This window comes from Austrofundulus limnaeus, unplaced genomic scaffold (genome assembly GCF_001266775.1).
Source record: "Austrofundulus limnaeus strain Quisiro unplaced genomic scaffold, Austrofundulus_limnaeus-1.0 Scaffold79, whole genome shotgun sequence".
In the NCBI taxonomy this organism is placed as follows: Eukaryota; Metazoa; Chordata; class Actinopteri; order Cyprinodontiformes; family Rivulidae; genus Austrofundulus; species Austrofundulus limnaeus.
The window spans coordinates 794,872-805,919 of NW_013952481.1; the positions used below are offsets into that span (position 1 = coordinate 794,872).

At 39.5% G+C, this 11,048-nt stretch overlaps 1 protein-coding gene across 1 annotated transcript; it reads right to left on the reverse strand.

Moving 5' to 3' along the window:
• Positions 1-188: 188 nt before the first annotated feature.
• On the reverse strand, positions 189-8,489 carry LOC106519557 (glycogen synthase kinase-3 beta; the record flags this gene model as incomplete). Its single annotated transcript, XM_014011276.1, is given in 8 exon segments — positions 189-284; positions 1,233-1,437; positions 1,521-1,651; positions 1,723-1,833; positions 2,190-2,273; positions 2,351-2,452; positions 2,641-2,726; positions 8,151-8,489. Coding segments are annotated over 8 exon segments (990 nt in total), but the record flags the coding sequence as incomplete, so codon positions are not given.
• Positions 8,490-11,048: the final 2,559 nt, after the last annotated feature.

Genomic DNA, 11,048 nt, shown 5'->3' on the forward strand with positions numbered 1-11,048 from the left:
AAACTAAAACTAAGCTTTAAAAATGCAATAAATAATAAAAGCCAGCAAATCCACTGTAAAAACTAATTAAAAATTGACTGAATTAAAAGAAAAAAATCACAACAAAATAAAACTAAACTTTAATGAAAATCCTAAACTATAATAACTTTGATTCAGACTTTATTCTCTGTAAACAAGAGTTTCCTGACCTTGGTCCAGGGATGAGCTTTGATCTGAGGGAACTTAAACTCTGTGTAGTTTGGGTTCATCTCTCTGATCTGTTCCCTGGTTGGTGTTCCCAAAACCTGCAAACAAAGAAGAGCTCAAACCTTTGCAGGTCGACTTGTATAAAAACATTACAACTCAAACCTTTGCAAGTCGACTTGTATAAAAACATTAAAACTCAAACCTCTGCAGGTCGACTTGTATAAAAACAGAAAAACTCAAACCTCTGCAGGTCAACTTGTATAAAAACATTAAAACTCAAACCTTTGCAGGTCGACTTGTATAAAAACATTAAAACTCAAACCTCTGCAGGGCGACTTGTATAAAAACATTAAAACTCAAACCTTTGCAGGTCGACATGTATAAAAACATTAAAACTCAAACCTCTGCAGGTCCACTTGTATAAAAACATTAAAACTCAAACCTTTGCAGGTCGACTTGTACAAAAACATTAAAACTCAAACCTTTGCTTGTCGACTTGTATAAAAACATTAAAACTCAAACCTCTACAGGTCGACTTGTATAAAAACATTAAAACTCAAACCTTTGCAGGTCGACTTGTATAAAAACATTAAAACTCAAACCTCTACAGGTCGACTTGTACAAAAACAGAAAAACTCAAACCTTTGCAGGTCGACTTGTATAAAAACATTAAAACTCAAACCTCTACAGGTCGACTTGTATAAAAACATTAAAACTCAAACTTTTGCAGGTCGACTTGTATAAAAACATTAAAACTCAAACCTTTGCAGGTCGACTTGTATAAAAACATTAAAACTCAAACCTTTGCACGTCGACTTGTATAAAAACATTAAAACTCAAACCTCTGCAGGTCGACTTGTATAAAAACATTAAAACTCAAACCTCTGCAGGTCGACTTGTATAAAAACATTAAAACTCAAACCTCTGCAGGTCGACTTGTATAAAAACATTAAAACTCAAACCTCTGCAGGTCGACTTGTATAAAAACATTAAAACTCAAACCTCTGCAGGTCGACTTGTATAAAAACATTAAAACTCAGACTCACCTTGATGATCTCGACCAGCTGGTCCACGCCGCTGTCTCCGGGGAAGATGGGCTGACCGAGCAGCAGCTCTGCCAGGACGCAGCCCGCCGACCAGATGTCGATGTTGGCCGTGTAGTCCGTAGCGCCGAAGATGAGCTCGGGCGCGCGATAGTACCGCGAGCAGATGTACGACACGTTGGGCTCGCCGCGGACCAGCTGCTTGGCGCTGCAGGTGGCCGTCACAGGAAATAAAAACGATAAGTTAGTAAAAACAGGAAGTCAGGATAATAAATGTAAAGATCAGCTCACCTGCCGAAGTCGCACAGCTTCAGGACGGCTGTTTCTGGGTCCACCAGCAGGTTCTGGGGCTTGATGTCTCGATGACAGACGCCCTGGGAGTGGATGTACGCCAGACTGCGAAACAGCTGGTACATGTACACCTGAGGAGGACAAACCCACAGGTGAGCTCACCTTCAGAGACGCTTCCACAAAACAGCAAACAGGAAGTTACCTTCACGTAAATTATAGGAATGATGCTCTTGGCCTTGTTAAAATGCCTGGCAACCCTGTAGACCGTCTCAGGGACAAAGTCCAGGACCAGGTTGAGGTACACTTCGTCTTTCTGGGCGGGACAAAACAAACAGGAAGCCGAGATTTAAATATGATTGACGGCTCATGAGAGCTGATTTATCGACGTGTTTGCAGTAAATGACCTCACTGTTTCTGTTTTTACAGTTTGAAGAAACGAGCTGCTTCCTCTTTTTTTAGGCTTTTTCTCAAAGCTGTAAATGTGTGATGTTACACCTTTTTTTTTTAGGTAATAATAACCAAACTGTGAGTTTACTGTGAAATTCTGAGGAATTAAAATGATTTTTCTGTCCAGTTGTTTTCAAAAACAAACTCACTTTGGTTTCATTTATCTCAACAAGCTTCCTCTTTTTGCTTTCTTTACGTCAGAAAAGTATTTTATTTTTTCACCTTTTCGCCGCTGGAGTAGAAGAAATAACGCAACCGTACGATGTTGCAGTGGTCCAGTTTTCTCATGATCTGGAGTTCCCGGTTCTGAGAAAACAAAACGATACGAGCTTCAGAATCAAAAGTCCCCACAGAGGGATTACAGGACTGGGAAGGTGCCAGACCTTGAACCTCTTGTCCTGCAGAACCTTCTTGATGGCCACCATCTCTGAGGTGTCGATGAGCCGGGCCTGGTACACGACACCGAACGACCCGTTACCGATGACCTGCGGGGGGAGGGGGGTCACATCAGAGCAATCAAACACTAAATAAATTGTTTTGTTAGAAGACCAGATTAGATTATATTGAACAGGAAGTGGGTAAAACCTGAAATAATTCAACATTCAGTTATAATAATCCAGCCGTTAATAATCCGCAGCTGGTACTTTGCAGATTAACACATCTCATTGCCCACCTTGATGTCAGTGTAGGACACTTCCTGTGGGCGGTCCGGTCCCTGACCAGGTGTGGCTACGACTGTCGTCACCTTCCCGATGTCTCCTAAGAAACGACGAGGAAAAAGATAATTAAATCCAGATTACAGACTCAGATTTAAAGCTCGTTTCAGGACGTTTCTGCTCATTTCTCTGCTGGATGTTGGAATATTTTGATTTTTAAAAAGCCCAGCGAGTGGATTTAAAGTTTAGAAAAGCCTCAGAGGAAGGAGGAGGGAAAGAGAGTTCACGTCCAAAACTCAGTGACTAATTAAACTGGGTAAGAGCCCAGAATCGGGCCAGTCGTTGTCTTGGTCCTGAGCTGTTTTAAGTGACATCAGCCCAATTTAAAAAGATTATTTTGTCACGTTGCAAACCAGAAACCTGACATTTTTACCTTCATGTCCGTCAGTTTATTCATTGATTTCCTGTTGATGTGGTGCAGTTAGAAGCTCTGGGAGGATTTCCAGCAGAAACTGAAACTCTGAGGTCTGCAGCGTGACCGGGTCACTGAGTCCAGTGACTCGGTCACGCTCCGAGCAGAAACACCTGCAGGTAAACAGCAGCAGACCTGTTTACAGACTCCTGTAACATCTGTACACATGTGTCCGGCCTCACTTTCCATCAACTCCAAACAAATAATCTGAGAGGATTTGTCAGAATCAGTGGTTTCTGCACCACTTCCTGTCTGACATTCAGAAACTTCTGAGGGGGAAATAATCTCAGAATTCATGGAAATAAATCTAAATCTGCAGCTTGTCCAATAAAAAAAGAATTAATAAATTAAGTTAAACATTTGCTGGTTGGTGGGTTAAATGTTGAGGTGTGTTTAAATCTGAAGACAGTCGTCTAAAATGGTTTTTCTTGCAGAAAAAGAACCACGGCTCAGCGCACGGTTCCTGTTTGTCAGAAGAGTTTATTTTAAAAGAGACGTTACATTTTTTAACGTGAACTTTTCCCCTCTGCGTACGTGTCAACGGGGACGGTGACGACGTTATCGTCCAGATCCAGAGCTCGTCCAGAGGTGAACAGTGGAACTGCTGCTCTGATTGTGTGACAGCAGGCTGGATAATTACACAACCGTGTTGTAAATTTCTGATTTATGGCGGTCGGGCCCGCGTCCTTTCTGCTGACATTTAACTGAAGCGAGGATCTAATAGTTTAACCCGGGGGGGCAACTCTATATTAACTACATAACGCCATCCTCATATATGACCTTATGAACCCCCCCCAAACACTGACCAAGGACTTTGTGAAAACACACCATTTTCAACTGATGAACTGTAAGAAAACACCTCTTCAATTATCACACATTTTGTGTTAAATTTTCTATTCCTTATTTTACACATTATTTTATGTCAATGACTTCAGGGTTATATGACTGTAACTGAGACAAGACCTATAAGCTCCATCCATCTCTGCATCTTGTGCAGCTTTATCTGCATGAAAAGAAAATCTGTAATAATGAAGGTTATAAAAAGCTCATCAACACTGGAAAATAAGTCAGATGTTTAATTCAGAAAGTCACTGGTATAAGTTGTAGAGGTGAATATTTAGGCTTAATGTTTCTGTGACTGGAGTAGCCTCTTAGGACCACAACATTTTAGTCCAAACCAGTCTTTTTCTCACCCAAGACCATGAAAAAAAATCAATATTTCCCCTCAAACACACATGTTCACTTTCTCCTGAAAGATTTGGTGAAATATTTTTATTCAGAGTGAGTCTTCTGTGGATTTATGATAAAAGATGTAGATTTTACTTGTTTTTGTACCTTGTACACATTTGTGGACAAAGTATTAAAATCAGTTTAGGGCTAGTGAGAGTGAGTAATTACTGGATAAAACTCATTTATAGATCAGTCAGAAGAAAGAAAAATACATGATGAAGGGAAATTGTGGAATTTTATGCCTTTTTTAGGTTTCAAAAAGACTAGATTTAGACACAATCCTCAGATCTCAGGATGTTAATGTATTTTAATACAAAGACCCATAATAAACTAGGGCTGTGTATTGGCAAGAATTTGGCGATACGATACATATCATAACAGAGGGGTCACGATACGACATATCCCGATATATTGCGATACTGTAAACAAGGCGATATATTGTGATATATTGTGATTTTTTTGTCCAAAAATTCTATGAAAAAAAAACCTCTTACTGAAATAAAAAAGAAAAGCTAATGTTTACTTACAATGCTAATGCTACCCTTACTCTCTGGCGCTCAAGAGGTAAAGTAGCCAAATGGCTGACTCACTGCTGCCAACTAGTGGTCAGAGGCTGAACTACAACATAAAAATGAACGGCTGGCAAGAGGGTTGACATTTTAAACCTTAATTAAAAATCGATACAGGGCTTTAGAATATCGATACAGTATTGGGAAATGAAATATCGCGATATTTCAGTGTATCGATATTTTCTTACACCCCTATAATAAACACAGTCCTGCACACTGCACATGTACCTGACACCGCTCTGCTCCTCCTCACCCTGCTCATCTCCCTTCCTCCTCCTCCTCCTCACTTCTATGACTGACATCAAACTCCATGACTGACTCTGGCCTTTTCAGCTACCAATAAACAAACTGCAATGATACATGATTTTACAGCACTTTTCAAAGAATTCAGTGCAAACAGGCCTACAGCATCAGGAAAGTTCCACACATCACACTGCAATGTATCAATGCAGAAACAGAACAAGAAAACAGACTATTTCCTGAAATATGTTTTCTTTTACAGTAATAAATGTGTTTTTCTGGTCAGCATGGATTTATTTTAATTTTAGTTGATAAAACATATTAAAGATTTATGCAGGTATGAAACGTTCCTGATAGGCTGTGTTTAATGTTCTGTGAGCCCTGAACACATCCACAAACACATGAACCAAGTCTGGATAGTGAGAACATGGAGACGGTGTTTGCTAACCTGTACTCATGATTTTGGTCCCTGCACATTTGGTCACATCTTCCTCTAACCCTGTCTTTTCCTGCTCCATCCATCTCTTTCTCCTTTCTTTTGTTTTCGACATGTTTGTTCATTTTACCCGCTCTCACTACCCGACTGACCTGTGGCCAGCTCGTAGCTTCAACAAATCAAAGGCCGATAAATCTGATTCTAATGACAACACAGAGCGTTTTAGTTCCCATCAGCTGCTCTAACTGCTGGTTTCTCTTTACTAATTAAAGGCCTGTTATTCCATCACCCACCACAGTTTGAAACTAAAATCATCTCAGGAGACGGGACGGAGTCGCTCCAACCCTGTGAGATCTCATGATCTGTTGGTGCTTTTGTTGAGGGTGACTCTCAGGTACTACCACACCACAGTAGCTGCAAAATTAACAGAGTTATTGTTTAATTAACCTTTATTTAACCAGGATAATCCCACTGAGATCACAGATCTCTTTTGTGCGCGAGGCCTGGGCCTGAAAGCAGCCCAACATGTTTCTGGTCTGTGGGAGGAAACCGGCGTACGCAGAGAAAGAGCTCGGGTCTGGACCGAGGATCAAACCCAGGACCTCCTAGCTGTGAGAAACCAGTGCTAACCACTGAGTGTCATGCTGTCCAAGTGTCCATATATACTTGTTTCATTGAATTATGTCCACTGGTTTATAAATATTTTGCCAACAGAAGCGCCTACATTGTTAACCGCCAAAATTACAAGAAAGCCTGTCGCTAATTTTAGCTTTTAGCTAACCTTTAACTACTTAACCAGCCTTTTGTATTTTAGCTAGGTTTTTATTGCTTTGTTTTTACACAAACTTTTACATTTTTGCTCTTAGCTAACCTTTTACTACCTTTAGCCAGCACTTTGATTTTTTTAGCATACAGTTAGCTGTCCTATTGCTACTTTGAGCTAGCCTTTAACTACTTTGCTTATTGTCTGAGACATGAAGCTATTTCTGTGTTTCTTGGTTGTGGCGGCCATCTTGCACAAGGCTAAATCCAATGACTAATTTAATTTAAATCTGTCCACTGGTTAATATTTTGCTAACATAATCAAGTAAACTGTCAACACACCCAATAAGTAACCCGTCACATCGAAACGAGGATTAAGTCCAAAAGTGGAAAAATAGGCAGATACAGGGTTTTGATTTAAACGTGTGCAAAAATTGCATTTTGTCAAAACAAAATGAAATTATACCTTATCAATGTATCATTTGAATGAAGTGTGTGAAATATAATCCTAAAATTCTTGAAGCATTTTTTAGCAGTAGCAACAACAAAAAAAAGATTTTGAGGAAAAATGCCTTAAAATTGAGAATTTTTCCCTGTGAGTTAGCAATGTTTTTGTTTCTTTCCAGCTTGGAAATCTTAATATACAAATATTATTTGATGTTTCCTCTTTATATTAACATAAAAATACTCAATAAATTTACATAAAATTAGGATTCAGACCAAACAGTAATGTATTATCATAACCAACAAGACAAATTAAGTCAGATCTCTGGATAAGATTATGATATTAAAATGATCCAGGTGTCAAAATGTAGCTTTTAAAGCAGGAATCTGAAAAAGTAATTAGCTCATTTTGACCAAATTTGACCTAATCCTCATTTTGATTTGATTGGTCACATACATAACATCAAACCCAAAAAAATGACATCAGATTATTACAATTAGATACAAAATATTGGATTATTTTTTATCCACATCAGGATTATTCTTGCTTCTAATTGCATCATGTAGCTAAAGAGTTTAATCCTGACACTTGGTGAACATCAGACACTTGGTGAACATCAGAGCTAAAGATTAAATGAAAAATACTCATCAAAATATATAATATTTAAATTTAAAGGGCCTCGGGCAGTGTTTGCAGAAGATCTGAGACATCAGAGGTCCCACTCTGACCTGGAGGTGACCACCCATCAGGGGTCTAATATCAGGAGACACATCACTGTTAATGGATGATAAGGTTTGAATGAACATATCTGCTTACACCCGACAGCACCGTGATAAGGAGGGGCGGTGACACCAGTAAAAACCCTGTGGTACGCCGGAGGGCAGGTGGGACTTCCAGCATCACCTCCATCCCTCCTGCTGCCAAGGCTTCGTCCCACAGGTGACCTTCGTGGGTGGGCACCGTTCAGTCCTGACCCTACCCCCCCCAGACATCAACCACAAAACCCTCCAGCAGGGTCCAAGTTATCCGAGTCACCTTCAAACAACCAATTTATTTTTTCTGCTCAGTCACAGTTACTGACCCCGATTCTCAACTTGTCACTTTCATTTCTAAATTCACCTGGTGGTTTACTGATGACTGCCGGGCTGGTTTTCCACCAGACGGACTGGTTTCATCCAGCAATCGACCGGAAAACCAGAACAAAACAAGATGCTGAAGCGGGGATGGTTCGTTAGCACCGAGGCGGAGAAACAGCGACTTTCCGCCGGGTTGAGACACGTAATAAAGTCAAATATTTTACAGATAAAACGTGTGATTATATTAACAAGACAGGCGGGTTTTAGGTTTAAAGATAAAAAGTAGCGAAAACTTACTGGCTAGCTTGAGGTTGGAGCATCCTGAGGAGCTGCTGCCGGAGGCCTGCGCGACCCCGGACTTTCCTGTGCTGCTCCCCACGGCAGCGGCTGATCCGGCGGGCGCGGCGACGGCTCCTGGAACACCTGGCGGTTCAGCAAACGAGCTGGTCCTGGGCCGCCCGCTGCCGCTCATATCTCTGAGCAGAGGTCAGGCTTATATTTTTCCACCTTTGCCGTTTTAAGCCAAGCGACTTTAACTCAGAATGTCCGGCAGCGAGTAATTTTGAAGAGATACACGGAAAAGAGCACTCCCGCCGCCGCCGCCGGCTGTCTGGGCTGAAAGCTGTTGCTAGACGCCTAGAAACAGAGCGGCCGCAATGCAGCCTGGGAAATGTAGTCTGGAGCAGCTGCTGCTCTGGTTAGCTGCTTTAGCATTTACTCATCAAAACAACTACAACTTTTAAATCATTAGGCTAAAAACAAGATCAGTCCCTGTTTATTAATACAGAAAGCATTTTAAGTATTAAAATTAACAAATTTTGCTTTTTGAGGATCTAGCTGATCATTTATTTGCTTTTTAGTGCAATTCATTCAAGAATTGGAAAAAAATACTTTTTCAGCTCCTTTTAGGCACAGCAGTGTCATTTTTCACTTTTGGTTCATCCCTTAAAAGCAACTAAATAAAACTTCTCAGTGACACTGGACTGAGGTGGGATTAAGAGTTTTAATTAAATTTTATTTTTTTATTATTATTTTTGGAGGCTGTTTGACCAGGTCTGACCTTACACCCAATATGACCTGAATGTGAAAGGCTGCTCTAATCCAATAAGAACTCTTTAGCACTGATTTGCCAGATGAGGGCCCATTGGAGCACACGCTGTACGTTCCAGGGATTTAGGGGACTTATTTAAAATGCGTTTGATATTGTTAAAAATATTCTGAATCAGCTCATCTAGTAGCTCTGTTTGCGTAAGTGCTGATTCAGCATTTACACTATTGTTTTTCTGACTTTCATTTTTTTCAGACGTTGTTTGCAACCAAGCTACTTCTCCATAATTTGAGCTCTTTATTTACACATTTCCACCTCATAGAAATAAATCAAGACAATTTAAAAACATTAAAAATTAGTTCTCATTGAAATTTGTTTCAAACTAGTTTTATAACATTCTGCTTTTAGCTAAAATTTAGTTAGCAGTCATTTTGCTACTGTTAGCTAGTCTTTTATTATGTTGTTTTTACCCAAACCTTTACATTTTAGCCAGGCTTTTGTTAATCTTAGCTTTAGCAGATATTTTACTATCTTTTATCACTTTTTAGCTAGCCTTTGGATACAGTTAGCTGTCATTTTGCAGTTTATAGTTGATCTTGTACTACTTTTAGCCTCTAGAATTTGACACTTATCTAAAAATTTGCTACTTTTAGCTTTTAGTCAGCCTTCTGAAACTTCTAGCCTGCAGCTAGAATAATTTTAGCTAACTTTTCGCTACTTTTAGTTAGCCTCTTGCAGCTTTTTGCTAGTTTTTTTTTTTTTTTTTTTTAGATTTACGCTACTTTGCTAATTTTAGCTGTTGGCTAATGTTTGGTTTCTTTGAGCTTTACCAAGTGGGTTTAAACTTCAGTGAAGTCGTTCAGATTTGCTCTGGATTTTTACAGAAAGTTATTATTATTATTTTTTTCAGTTTATCTGCCGGTCGAGGCAGATGGTCTCCTGTCCTGAGCCTGGTTCTGCTGGAGCTTTCTTCCTGATTAGCAGGGAGTTTCTCCTCTCCACCGTTTGCTCAGGATGGGAGACTGTGATGAAGTGATTCAACACAATCTGCTGSTTTCTTCTTTACATTGTTCTTTTTATGTAGAGTGCCCTGAGACAACGTATGTTGTGACTTGGCGCTACATAAATAAACTTGAACTTTATCATACACGAGGCTGAAAATATTAAAACACGACAGAAAATTCACTCGGGCTGATCAAAGAAACAACAAAAAGTCAACACGTTTTTTGTGTTAGATCTTTAATATCTTCAATATTTATTTTTATATTTTTTTGTCGTTTAGAAATATTGCACATGGTCAACATGCCTGCTTTATGAGCTAACACTCACCTCGCTCATCCGAAAAGGACATTTTCTCTCATCAGCACAATCATACAGTGTACAAGCATACGTGTGTGAGAGCACATACGTCTGTGTGGGCGTGTGCGAGTGTGCATGTCATTGCACGTGCACGCAGATTGACACTTTAAACAGCCCTAAAAAAACCCCAAAGCCACGTGAATTGATAGTCTTGTATTACCTGTACTTATATGTGAGTTTTACTCCTGAATAGCTCGTCTGATTTTTGTGATTTCTCCTGAATAAACTGGGTTCATTAACAGTCTGGATGGCTGACAAAAAATAGTCACGGTGACTATAAAAATACTGCCTCTTGAGTAGAATGAAAATATATTATGAGTAATGTTGCTGAGTGAAAGAAGAGGTTAACGACCTGCCTGCATGTGCCAAAACATACACACACCCAAACACAGACCTAAATGCACCAAATATGGAAATACCTGTGTATATATATTTTAAATCACACATCCAACTGTATACAGAAAAATAAGAGATACCCATAATAATAACTAGACCCCCACTCTTCACCAAAGAAGCAAAGAGCCAAAAAGTGCTATTTGAAATTTCTCTTTGACTTTTAGTAAGTTATACTCTCTATCTCTTCAACAATGACAATATTTGAGTGATTCTTTTTTTTCTTTTTTTTTTTTAACCAGTTAGTTCTGACTGACTGCACCGAATTTATTATCTATGGCACCGAGCCTTCGCCCCGAAATAAAACATAAAAACATTAAAACAGCCCACCCATTTCCAAAAACAAAACAAAATAAATGTCCTATTGCACCATTTGATGGGAAAGGATAAAGTGT